General features: G+C 37.9%; 1 protein-coding gene across 1 annotated transcript in view; it reads right to left on the minus strand.

The window, feature by feature from the left end:
- Positions 1 to 14191, minus strand: part of LOC105225693 (uncharacterized) — a 253875-nt gene that overhangs the window by 57992 nt on the left and 181692 nt on the right. Inside the window, exon 8 of the mRNA XM_049447157.1 lies at positions 9985 to 10122. Coding sequence (XP_049303114.1) covers positions 9985 to 10122 — 138 coding nt within the window. The remainder of the gene's footprint in view (positions 1 to 9984; positions 10123 to 14191) is intronic.

The raw sequence follows: 14191 nt of genomic DNA on the forward strand, positions 1-14191 counted from the left end.
TTTTGGTATTACTTAAGTATGTTCGAGGACAAGTATACGTCTAATTTTACGAAGATAACTCACACAACTTTACAAGAAGTATAGGTGAGCTATTCAATACTTTTCCTTTAGTTAAGATATCTGACATATTGAGCAATATACATATAAGTAACAAATTCAGCCGGAAGTTGAAATATCTATAAAGTATATGGGGTATGAGAAGTATTTTAACAACAAAACACGTTGTTACTAGAAAAGGACGCATTCTGAATTACATTAAAATACCTAACGGAATGATCAATATATGTACACTGAACGAAATAGTTAACGAACACTGCCTAAAATTGAAGCTCGTAAACTGGATGACAATTGGTTTCAACAAGACCGCGCCACTTCTCGTACATCGCAACACAATAGATTTATTGAGAAAACGCTTCGATGAGCAGATAATTTCACGTTTTTAATATCACACCGTTACCTTTTCTCCTGTGGTAATTTGTGAAGTCTAAAGTCTATGAGGATGGAGTCATGTGTAGAAGTTCATGCAAGTGAGGAAAGTTCTCTGATCGCCATTCACTTGGGAGTGGCCAGAAACGATTCTTTTACATATGACTCAAGCAGCACGACTTCCGGTCTTTGACCAAGTATCCTCTGGGTAGCCTAGAAACATCCGTTTGAAGGCGAGCTAATGTGAGAAGGCGAAACATCCCCTGCATAGGGTTGTGCGCTGGTAAAAAAAAACGCCAATGAAAAGTAGCAATCAGCCTCGGATGAGAGACCTCGCTTTTGATGACGACCTTGGCAAACGCATTAATGATTACGATTTGAGGACATGCACATGGATTGTCCGATCTCTTAATTGGGATAGTTCCGCTGCCCAGCTGGTTGATGTCCAGAGTGAAGGCTGACATCACCGCCATTCAAGAAATGCGATGGACGCGACAAAGACTGGGGCGAGTAGGTCATTGTGGTATTTACGCAAATTTGGTGTGGGATTCGAGGTGTGAGAGATTCCGTCGCCGAGTACTGTCATTCGCTCCCTTGGACGAACATCTAGCCACAATCCGAATCAAAGCGAAGGACTATGTAACCAAAGATGCATTCTATGAGCGCTTGGAGCGCACCTAAGAGAGCTGTGCCCCCACGATATCAAAATAGCGCTTGGCGACTTTAACGCTAGGGGGCAAGGAAGATATCTTTGGCGCAACAGTCGGTAAATTTAGCCTCCACGAGGAAACATCCCCGAATGGGTTGAGGCTGTTCGACTTCGCCGGGGCCCTAAATATGGTTATCTGTAGTACTAGATTCCAGCATAAGAAGATACATCAAGCTACCTGGCTGTCTCCGGATCGAAAAACCACCAACCCGATCCATCATGTTGTGATAGACGGAAGACACGTCTCCAGTGTTTTAGACTTGCGTACGCTCCGAGGTCCTAACATCGAATCGAACCACTATCTTGTTGCAGTCAAGATACGCACCAACCTCTGTGCAGCAAAAACCGTACGCCAGCAAAGGCAAGAAAGGTTCGACACCGAGAAGCTGCAATCACAACAGACAGCCGAACGATTTTCTACTCGGTTTGAACTCCTGCCGTCCTAGAACACTGATCAGCAACTCGGTATAAGGGAACTGTGGGACAGTATTTCAAGCTCTTAGGTACAGTTGTAAACGAAACCATTGGCTTCCGGAAAATGCAAAAGAACAGCTTGGTACGACGAGGAGTGCCGTGTCGTAGCGGAGAGGCTGCCTACCTCGGATAGATACCGAGAGTTGAAGGGGGAAGCGAGACGCATTTGCAGACAGAACAAGAAAGAGGCCGAAATGCGTGAGTAAGAAGAGCTTGAGAAGCTGGTCAATAGAGGTAATGCTCGAAAGTTCGACGAAAATTGGAATATCCAATTGGCGCCACGTAGCGAAGAGAAGAAACGACTGGCGCGCTGTTGTTGACTCGGCTATAATCGCGTAAGCGATGTCTACAAGTATGTCAGTAAAGAAGAAGGAGATATAATAAATCAGCGTATTTAAAAGTGTTCTTTAAAACAAAGGTGATCACGTTTGGTGCCCAGCAACAGCATGGTGACTCCATTTTGCTCGCAACAACATCACTTAGAATATATGAAGTGCTCTTCACGCAAATGATCATTGTAAACATGCAGATACCGTCAGGTACTTGGTGGCTCACTCGAAATTAATGGGCAAAAATCTATCGTCACTCTTATTCTGCTGGCTGACATCGGCTCGAATTAAGTAAGATGTAGCAATTTAGATAAATTTAGTTTGCTGTCTTGCTTCTCATTGTTTTATTGTGGTATGGCAAGTATCTGATTATCTCTAACAGTTACAAGCGCCGGTCTGCCAATAAAAGATCGTGAGTTTTTTACATTATTCTTCGAGCCCTCATTGCGGCCACGCACAAACTCAGAAATACTCCTAGTTATTGTAGGTAGGTGCACAGGTAGTATATAAAAATGCTTTCGATCTCTATATATAAATAATAATGAGATTTTCTACTCGCCTTGCACTCCTGCTCTCTGAGAGCACTCGTCAACAATTGGGTATAAGGGAACTATTAGACGTCATTTCAAGCTCCTACTACTCAGAAATAATACTGAGAGGGTCGAATTGCCATAAATACTAATCTGCTTTTGCTGAATGTTACACATGACTTCACTTTTTCTGATCAAACCTTCGAAAAACCTTCATATGTTTCACTAAAACAAATGCACCGATAACTCTAGCGGATCTTAGCCTTTCTTTTCTCAACTATATTAACCATAAGGGCAAGTTTAAAATGCAATCATTCTCAACAACAGTCTTCTATAACATATTTATGTATATCTCTGCTCTCTGCTTCCTGTTTAGGCCCTTAGAGTAAGGTAGAGATGTTTATTTTTAGATAACCTTTTTCCCAAAACTTCTAAAAGAAATTTCAAAATTTCGAAATTTCAAAATTTTACAATTTCTAGAATCTTGCTGTGTTCATATCCAATTGTGGAAGTGCTCATCTATCCAGGTGTAAGCTTCAATTAACTTTACTTGTAGATAAAATATTATGTAGCGACTTCTTTAACACAAATTTTGAGGAATCTTCCTTTTGACTGGTGTAGAACATTACTTTCCGGGAATCAAAAAATTTATTATTTAAAGCGTGTTCATATTTATTCATTTATATGTTCATTTCTAGTACTTTACACAATTATGGTCTCGCTTAATCCGCTGAGGATTTAACCTCAACCAGACAGCATACACTGTTTAGAAATGCTTTAGACGTGTGCTTAAACTGTTTGTTGTATACATACTACTACATCGATAAATATATTCAAGTTGAGCTTGAAGCCGCACTTTTCATTCACACACACACACACATACATATTCCCACAAAGCATACTGACGATGTGTGTCTGCGTGCAACGGTCTATACATTCGCGCTCAATTGTTAATGCTACATTCATTTGTTCCGTTAACTCATTCATTTGCTACACAGGTGACGACTGAGCGCACGTGAAGTGAAAATGGAGCACACAAGAAAAGCGCGAGGAGAGTGCCGCAGAGTATGTGGCGCTTTGTAGGTTAAATTGCACACGGCGTATACGCAATTGTAAATGAGTTACAAATGTAATCAACGAATTACGCGCCGTTGGCGGTTGCTCGATTCCTACCTATGCGTACGTACAATGCGGCAGCAACGAAAGCGAATGCACGCAGCCATATGCAATACACACACGCACACACAGATGTAAATAGCTGTGTGTTAATACATATACACGCGTGAATGCATTTGAGAATAAAAGTGCAACGATGCAGTTGGTCGTGCACAACAACAATAACAGCAACAACAACAAGAGCATTAACAACAACAAGAACATTAACAACAACAAAATTACGAAAACAACAAAAAATCATCAACAACAGCATTTGCAACAGTCAACGTGCAACAAAGATATACAACAACAACAACAACAATAACCGTGTTGTAAATATATATGTATAAATAAGCACGCTAAGTATATGGCAGTAGGCATCATTTAACCGAAAAAAATTACTAAATTACTGTAACGGTGTTAAAATAACAACAACTGCAATAACAGTTGAGTGATATTTCCGCATGTTAACGCTTTAAGGGACAAGTGGCCTTTAATATAACCGGCGAAATTGCATTAAAATTCATGCATAAGCAATTTAATTCTGCAATTATGCGAATGGATCACCCTACAACAACATCTATGAACATATACATACATACATACATACAGCCATGGACACCTAAATAGCACAGTTGGTCATCAAATAAGAAAACATTTATTTATTCCTTAGGTTTATCACTTACGGATTTAAAGAGGAATGCGTTTTATTTTAAAAATTATTCACTTTAATATAACTATAACACTGAAACAATAAATATTTTATTATCGCCAAAAAAAGACGAAAACATCAATATCCTATATGACAGCTTGGACACATAAATAGCACAATCTGAAAAGGGGTTTAAAAAAAGGTACAAAAATTTATAAAAATTATTAAAAAATTGCAAAGGAGTGTTCATTTCGTTAGTATTTTGTACCATATCCATCATTTTTAAGCATCCGCTCACATCTTTTCTGCATGCTGTCCACCAGTTCTTGATATCGTTCCTTTGGGATTGAATACCAAGGCTCCTCAATTCCAGCCCATAAATTATCAAAATTTTTGAATTTTTTGCTTGCTATTTTGAACTTTATATCAGTTCATAAATTTTCTATTGGTTTCAGGTTTGGGGTTGCGCAGGCCACTCATAAATTTTAAATTTTTTATTGCCGAGACCATACTTTACTACCTTTGCGGTGTGTTTCGGATCATTGTATTGCATAAATGTCCAGTTTATGGGCATGGATTGAAATTTATTTTATTTTTCAGTATATCTAAATACTAAAACTGGCTCCAGACCATGATACTTCCACCGCCGTGCTTAATGGTTTTTTTGGTATACCTAGGTTTAAGGGATTGACCTTGTGGACGACGTAAAAATGATTTTTCAACTGGAACCTTCCTATTTATTTTGGTTTTGTCGTTCAAAAACACGTTCTTCCAAAATTGTGCTGGTTTGTCTCCGTGGGCCTTTCTAAATGCCAGTTGAATTTTGATGTGGCGTTTTGACAGGAGTGGTTTCTTGCTGGTAATTTGTCCAAAAAGTTGAGATAAGTTGAGTCGTCTTCCTACAAGCTTTCTGGACACGTCCACACCATATTCGTCATTAATTTCGATAATAATTTCTCTGGTTGACTTAAAAGGATCCGCTTTGCTCTTCCGTACTATGTATTTGTCAACACTAATATCGGATTTACGTGGTCCTGGTTTTCTTGGTATCTTTTTATTGACACAAGGTGGGTCTGTTTTGTTGCATAAAGAGCATTTTATAACATTTTTGGAGAGCAATATATTATTTTAGCAATTTTGACAGGATTTTTTCCTTTTTTGCTCATATTGGATATAAGGACTCCCTTTTCCGGCGTGGCATGTTTTTTTCCTTCTCATTTTAACGAAATATCGATGAAATAATTATAAAGGGTGATTTTTTAAGAGCTTGATAACTTTTTTTAAAAAAAAACGCATAAAATTTGCAAAATCTCATCGGTTCTTTATTTGAAACGTTAGATTGGTTCATGACATTTACTTTTTGAAGATAATTTCATTTAAATGTTGACCGCGGCTGCGTCTTAGGTGGTCCATTCGGAAAGTCCAATTTTGGGCAACTTTTTCGAGCATTTCGGCCGGAATAGCCCGAATTTCTTCGGAAATGTTGTCTTCCAAAGCTGGAATAGTTGCTGGCTTATTTCTGTAGACTTTAGACTTGACGTAGCCCCACAAAAAATAGTCTAAAGGCGTTAAATCGCATGATCTTGGTGGCCAACTTACGGGTCCATTTCTTGAGATGAATTGTTGTCCGAAGTTTTCCCTCAAAATGGCCATAGAATCGCGAGCTGTGTGGCATGTAGCGCCATCTTGTTGAAACCACATGTCAACCAAGTTCAGTTCTTCCATTTTTGGCAACAAAAAGTTTGTTAGCATCGAACGATAGCGATCGCCAACGATCGTAACGTTGCGTCCAACAGCATCTTTGAAAAAATACGGTCCAATGATTCCACCAGCGTACAAACCACACCAAACAGTGCATTTTTCGGGATGCATGGGCAGTTCTTGAACGGCTTCTGGTTACTCTTCACCCCAAATGCGGCAATTTTGCTTATTTACGTAGCCATTCAACCAGAAATGAGTCTCATCGCTGAACAAAATTTATCGATAAAAAAGCGGATTTTCTGCCAACTTTTCTAGGGCCCATTCACTGAAAATTCGACGTTGTGGCAGATCGTTCGGCTTCAGTTCTTGCACGAGCTGTATTTTATACGGTTTTACACCAAGATCTTTGCGTAAAATCTTCCATGTGGTCGAATAACACAAACCCAATTGCTGCGAACGGCGACGAATCGACATTTCACGGTCTTCAGCCACACTCTCAGAAACAGACGCAATATTCTCTTCTGTACGCACTGTACGCATTCGTGTGGTTGGTTTAATGTCCAATAAAGTAAACTGAGTGCGAAACTTGGTCACAATCGCATTAATTGTTTGCTCACTTGGTCGATTATGTAGACCATAAATCGGACGTAAAGCGCGAAACACATTTCGAACCGAACACTGATTTTGGTAATAAAATTCAATGATTTGCAAGCGTTGCTCGTTAGTAAGTCTATTCATGATGAAATGTCAAAGCATACTGAGCATCTTTCTCTTTGACACCATGTCTGAAATCCCACGTGATCTGTCAAATACTAATGCATGAAAATCCTAACCTCAAAAAAATCACCCGTTATATTCGCAGAATTAAGTTAAAAATATGCGAGAACCTCACACAAAATTAAAAAAACACTACGAATTCAAAAATGTGCTATTTATGTGTCCACCTCAAATCAACACTATACGCAATAAAATTGTCGCGTACAAAATTTTATAGAAAATAAACGGTATTTTTACGCCTCATAACAGTGACAAGTAGATACATACCAAATTTTTATTGTTCACCTACTTTAGGATTCAAAAAAATTAGAATTAATATGGGATTCAGATGTGTGCTATTTATGTGTCCATGGCTGTATGTACATACATATATAAATATATGTGTATGTATAATACCATATACATATTATAAATTTACATAGATGCCAATGAGCGCAACACATTTATTATATAAAAGCTTAAAGCGAGAGTGTTGAGTTGTCGTATGGACAAAGTCGCATGACTGCCACACACATACACATAAAAAATAAATATGCAGCGCCTATTAATTTTATCTGTGCACTTATGTATGCAGGTTCATCTGTCGTTTATTTATGCGCACGCTTGTTTTTGTTCGTGCACACGCTCTAATTTTTTTACTTGCGATGCAAGCGCATGCCCTTAAGCCTATACGAGTATTAGGGTGTCCGTTATTTCGCAACCTGAATATTTTAGCAATTTTTGCACGAAACAAAAACAAACGTTGACTTCGGCTGCACTGATGCTAATATACCCTTCCAGGTGCATTTCTTTTAGTAACTATGTGTTCAGTTTGTATGGCAGCTATATGCTATAGTAAGCCGATCTACACAATTTTTTCGGGGATTATGTAATTACCTTAAGCAGTAATATATGTCAAATTTCGTGAAGATACCACATCAAATGCAAAAGTTTTCCATACAAGCCCTTGATTCCGATCGTTCGGTTTGTATGGAAGCTATATGTTTTAGTGGTTCGATATCGGAATTTCCGACAAATGAGCAGCGTATTGAAGAGGAAATGTCGTTCACAAAATTTCAAAACGATATCTTGAAAACTGAGGGACTAGTTCGTATATTAGTATATGAATTTAAACCTCTTGGGTTTTTCAATGAAACTAAGAGAACACGTTTTCTTCAAAGTTCTATAACAAATTTCTATAAATGTATTTATGGTGTGGCCCTCAATGCAAATGAAACGGGAGTTGTTGTAAATATCAAATGCCTGATATAATGAATTTCGTTCCTTTGGTTGACGTTTTTCTCATCAAACGCGACTGAGAAAAATAAAGAGCGTAAATATTAATCAAAATGCTTAAGTAATGCAAAAAAATCATCAATCTGGAAAGTCCTCAATTTGCCAGCATAACCAAAGATGCTAGTCAATTTCAACAAACTTCGTCTGAAAATCAAACAAATACGATTGACATTGGTGATATTACCGGTAATGTTTCGTTAATCCTCAACAAGCTTAATAAGCTAGAAGAGCAAAATAGAATTACCCACGAACGTCTTACTCAACTAGAACGACAGCAAAATCGAAAGTAAGGCGCAAAAATTAAACCGATAAAAATTATGACCTGGAATGCAAATGGCTTGCTCAATCGAAGTAAAGAATTAGAGACATTACTCGATGTTGAAAAAAGATATAGATATTTGTCTTATATCAGAAACTCATTTTACAAATGAGACTTTCGTTAAATGCAAAAACTACAAGACGTATTGCTCGAACCACCCAAATAACAACGCGAGAGCCACCAAAATAACGATCCGAGATAATATTCACCACTACGAAGAAAAACATAAGTGTACCAGAATTCCCAACCACGACCATATCTGTTCAATCTAGTTTCGGAAAAATAAGTACTACCGCAATATATAGCTCACCTAGACACAAAGCAAAATGGACTTGTACACGGAACTTATATTAAAACACCATGGAAAGTTCATCATGGAAGGTGTGATTTTAACGCATAACACACCCAATGGGGTTCAAGAGTCTACGACACCGAAGGGGAGAGAGCTATTTATTTTGTTGAAGTTGTAAATATAAGAAGACTTCAGAACATAATTGAAGAAAATTACCTTACACCCATTCATCAATTTGGGTTTAGACCGCAACTTTCCACAATCGATCAAGTTCATCGAAGAACAGATATAATAGAAGATGCGAGGCAATAAAAGCAGGTGTACCCGAAGGAAGTGTTCTACGATATGCCTACGTCGGCAAACTGCACAATCAATCGCCACATTTGCAGATGACACCTGCATCATTACTACTGGTAAAAATAAGCTGAGTCGTCGAAAAGAATACAGTCTTCAATCAATCTAATTATAGAATGGACACAAAAATGTAACATTACTCTAAACGAGTTGAAATCTATACATATAAACTTCACTAACATGATATACACAAGCAAAAATCTGTTTAATTTTTATTTTTCGACATTTTAAGTAAGACTTTATGGAATTTTCATAGATGGTTTGTAATAAAAACCTATGAAAATTCCATACAGCCTTAATTAAAAAGTCGAATATCTCGAGAAGTTTTAATGATAGCGATTTTGACCTCGGACCTCTTTTGAAACAAATAAAATTTCCTACAGGTTTGTCATGCTAATTTTTCTTATACATTGAAGAAAGACGACTTAGCATACATACATACTGATAATTTATATACATATATATTTTATAGGGTCCTCGACGTTTCCTATTAAGTGTTACAACCTTCATCCCAAACTTAATATATTCTTACCACAGCCATATAAACGGAAGTACTATTCAAGAGGAGTATCTCTTAATATTCGAGTTGTGACGTTGAACGATGTTTTACTGGAGTTGTGCTGATATAAAGACAAACCAAAGGTTGGAATTTTGGTTAGAAAATTTGGTCACTGGAGAATAGATTTTGATACCCATTCAAATTGAGTTCATTCGCGGACCAAACGTAACATATTATTTATGAATTGGATATTAAGGACAAAAATAGTCTAGAAGACGGAATCTCTAAAGCTAAGTCTACATAACTTATGGAGTTTTATTATGTTACATAGTAAGTTCAAATATAACGCATATATTTTACGTAGGAATCACAGGCAGATGTAAGAGAGAACAAATGATATGCTTAACATTGTACTTAATTAGTTATCATTTGATTACCGAACTGTTAATATTTATATTAAATATATTCAAATGATTAAATAGTAGGACTTACCCGATATAATCATATCACCGCGCTCGGTTGTCCAGTAGTTTATGGACGCTGGATACGCCTCTGTATGGCATTCCAATATCACATCCTGCCCCACATATGCGCCCTCCAACTGATTGGGGATGGAAAGCATCGGCGGAACTACAAAATAAATTTAAAAAATTATTTCCTGTGACATTTTATATGCGAAAAAATAATGCAAAGAATTATAAGATTAGATATAAATGATTCCAGATTCGTTTGGAGACTATGTAGACACTCTGGGAATGTGTTTTAGCAAAGCCACATCCAGCGCACAATAAATAGAGCTGTGATCCCCAGCTCTGTAGAATTTATTTGTTTAAGAGCTCTTTAAAGTTGTAAAGAATGTAGGATTAACTATATCTCCAACTCAATGTGACTTTTTCTACGATAAAAAAGATTTCTTTAACACCGAGTAAATTTTTTAATTGTTAAAAATATATTTTTCGTGATGATTTGTTGCGTTCGTATTGATTTTAAAGATGCAAATTTAACAAAAGGCAAAAAGAAGTTTCGAAATAATACGAAAGACATAAGGAAATGCTAAAACTCAAAATAAAGCAACAACATTAAAAGGACCTGACATATGCAGCCCTATTACCTTTAATTAAATTTAATGAATGAATGCATTTCTGCTGGGTTTCGTGAAGCAAGCTTTCACATTCAACCATTTGCACGCACAACAACTACTGAGTACCAGCTACACGGACGAAATCACGTACGGCTCAGATATGCCAAAGTTATTTCGATTTTTCGTGTCGCGTTTGCGCCACAGCTGACTTTGCGACAGCCAAAAACGTCATGTCGTGGTGACCCGAGTGCTTTGCATCATAGTACTGTAGTACTAGAGAGAGAGCTGGTGTCATAGTGGAGGCGGAACAAAGTTGTTGTCACTAATATGGCATACTCGATCCAGGGACAACTGCTGACTTTTACCACGCCGCGCTGGTGTCGATGTTGCGGTGACGGTCGTAGTGAACGGATTGTACTTGCAACACCAGCGCGGGCTCATGTGCTCGTTTGTATGTGTGCGTTTTGTAAGTGCAAGTGTATGTGAAAGTACATGTCAACAAGAGGTGTTACATTGCATTTAAGCAGATGCCACGACGAGCACGAGCATGCTTCGCATCGCGTGGGTGAGGTGAATTTCGGTTACTAAGTAGTTTGGAAAATTTCTGTTGAGCTAATTTCGCGTCGGTGGTTTTTATGTTAAATAAGGCCAACTTTAATACTGGTCGTTAATATTCGCGCAGTCCGTGTTTAAACTTCAATTTAGGTGCCAAGCTTAAGGGTTTTATGAAGCAATTTAATGATGAATTATGGATAAAGTTCCATCGATGTAGAATTGAAAAAAATATAGAGATATAGCCACTATCCGTACGTTCGCAGTAGGGCATAATCGGTCCACTGCCACGCCCACAAACGCACAGGGGATCGCAGCAGCAAAGGGCACCTGTTGGTAAAAACGTTTGAATAAGTTGGCGTGGCTCGCCCTCTAATAGATTTATTGTGCATGTCTCTTTGAGCACAAAAGCTAAGTACTACAGCGAATTCTCTTAAGATAGTTCTTATAGGAGCTCTTACGAACAGTGTGAAAATGGATGAAATATCCACTGTTAAAAATTACTTAGAGTCCGATAAATCAATAACTAAATAGCTTAGAGATGACATTGGGGGGGCATAAAACCCAATTCGGTGTTAAAATCGAACGATGCGCGTGGTACCGCCTACTTTTAGATAAAATCACATATCTCAGGGCCTACTCGTTCGATAGCAAGCCTTCCTCTAATAAATTTAACGTACACAAGTATCTCCTAAACCAATAAAGCTACAACAACCAAATTCGCCTGGCACTAATATTGTTATAACTCATATCGACAGAGCTAGGCTTAAATGAAATCGGAGTCAAAACTGAAAGATGGGCGTGGCAGCTCCCTCTTTTTAAAACTTTGTCGGCACCTTCTGAAATTTTCTGAGGTTTCTTCGTCACACATTGCTCCCAAGCTTGGTCCTTCTTTACTTGTACGATTTGTCCTTGGCTTCCAAATAGGCCTCACCTCGGCGATAGCCTCTTCATTGGACGAAATTTTCTTCCCAGCGAGCATTCTTTTGTGAACTAAGAACAGGAAATCATCTCTGAAAGCCTGATTTGGGGAATACGTTGTATGCTGAAGCAATTTGAACCCCAATTCTTGGATTATTGTCATCGTTTTCACATCGTGACACTCGAATCACTGTCAATTAGACTTGGAATGAAATGAAGGATCTACGTTTTATTCACTGTTACATAACACTGCTTTGAAACTCATTTCGTCGTCGTTTTTGGTCAGAAGTGAGTTCGCGCGGCATCCACTTTGCGCAGAGCTTTCTCATGCCCAAATATTTCTGAATGATCTGATTTACACTTTCAGTTGACACTTTTAGGGTTCCTGCTTTCTCGAATTCACCAAGCCTAAACTTAGTAAAGTTTAGCTTAGTTGATTATCCTGGGACAGTGTCTGAAAACTCGCCATCAAACCAAGTCTCTGCTTCAGCTGTATTTTTCATTTCAAAATGCAATGATTCATCAACACGCGAATTTCCTTTTTATTCACTTTTGTCCAAAGAACAAACGTTGCTTCACTCAAAATAACATAATTCTCAAACAAATGTTCCAACAGCTGTCAAATTTATATACGGGCTTATTGAAAGTTAAGGCTACTTAAAAATCACATGGATTTAATTCTAATTAAGCCATCTATGTGTCAGGCCGGGAATAAGTTAAACCAATGCTGAGTGATGTTTTCTGCTTTGTGTGCTGGAGCAATCTTCGAATCTTACCAGCAGATCTATTTCGTAGAAGAGAGTATTACTACGCCTTCTAAAACCTTACAGCAACTGCGTGGTGACCGATTTCGAAATTTAAAGGTAGACGGATTTTCACATTCTCTTGATAATTTATAGGAATTGGTTAGATTGGACAACTATATCATATATTTTCCATACAACCTATTATTACGAGTTTTTAAACTTCGCCTGAAAAATAGTTTGCTCGAAACTGGTTTTAGGCTCAAAGTCTTTTGGATAATACAGTTCAGAATAGCATACGCAATTTTTATAAAAAAGACTTATATATTGGGTTGTCAAAAAACTCTTGCGGTATTTTTATTGAATTAATGTGTGGCACCCATACATCGAGCTTCTAAGTGACTCCAAGCTTCTTCAAATGGTTTATAATGGTTTGATGACTACTATGGCGGTCTCTTTCGACCAATTCAGCGATTTTATCACACTTTTCGACGACAGGCCTTCCGGAGTGTGGCGCGTCTTCGACCACCTCTACACCAGATCGAGAACATTGAAACCATCGTTGTGCGTTGGAAATGGAAACTGTATCGGGTCCATAACTGCACAAATTTTATTGGCGGCTTGAGATAAATTTTTGCCTTTATCGTAGTATTACTGTAAAATATGCCGTATTTTCTCTTTATTTTGCTCCATGTTTGCGACGTTATAACTCACGAACGACTTAAAAGAAACAACAATCAATCAGGAACGTGTTAGTGCGTGAAATGAGCTTTCCAAAAAGGTATAGCATGACCCGATGCGACGAATAAAACTAGAACTACGCGCTTTCAGCGCCAACTAGCGAAAATATCGCAAAACTTTTTTGACAAAGCGGATGGCACATACTTGTATGTCAACTTATTAAAGCTCCTTCAAACTGGAAGGTTTTTGAGTTATATTCTACAAAATGAAACAAATATTACTCAAACTGTTCGTTATTAAGTTATCTATCACCCGAAAATCACGCGTTAAAATTCACTAATTTACATTTAATTGTTTTAATTTCAGTTTATTGAATACCTGCAGCAAACTGTTCACTTTTCCGGGTTTTCCAGGCGCGCGCAATTATTGCCGCGTCAAATCTGCCACAATCAGCATTTATTATTTGGCTCAAACAACTAAAGCCAAACCAATTGTTGGTTGCAAATTTCGGTGCCAACAAAAAGTTTTAATTAAACAATTGATGTTTGGCCAACGCGGCACAGCGGGCGCGCGCAAAACCATTCGGAATTTCCTACGTGAACGTGGAGTCGACGTGTAGTTGCATGCTAATCACCGAAAAACCAATACAATAAAAGCCGTAATTATAACCATTTTAATATCAGCCACAGCCAGATACGTGCGAATGTGCAACAACAATAAT

Source organism: Bactrocera dorsalis, chromosome 1 (assembly GCF_023373825.1).
Source record: "Bactrocera dorsalis isolate Fly_Bdor chromosome 1, ASM2337382v1, whole genome shotgun sequence".
In the NCBI taxonomy this organism is placed as follows: domain Eukaryota; kingdom Metazoa; phylum Arthropoda; class Insecta; order Diptera; family Tephritidae; genus Bactrocera; species Bactrocera dorsalis.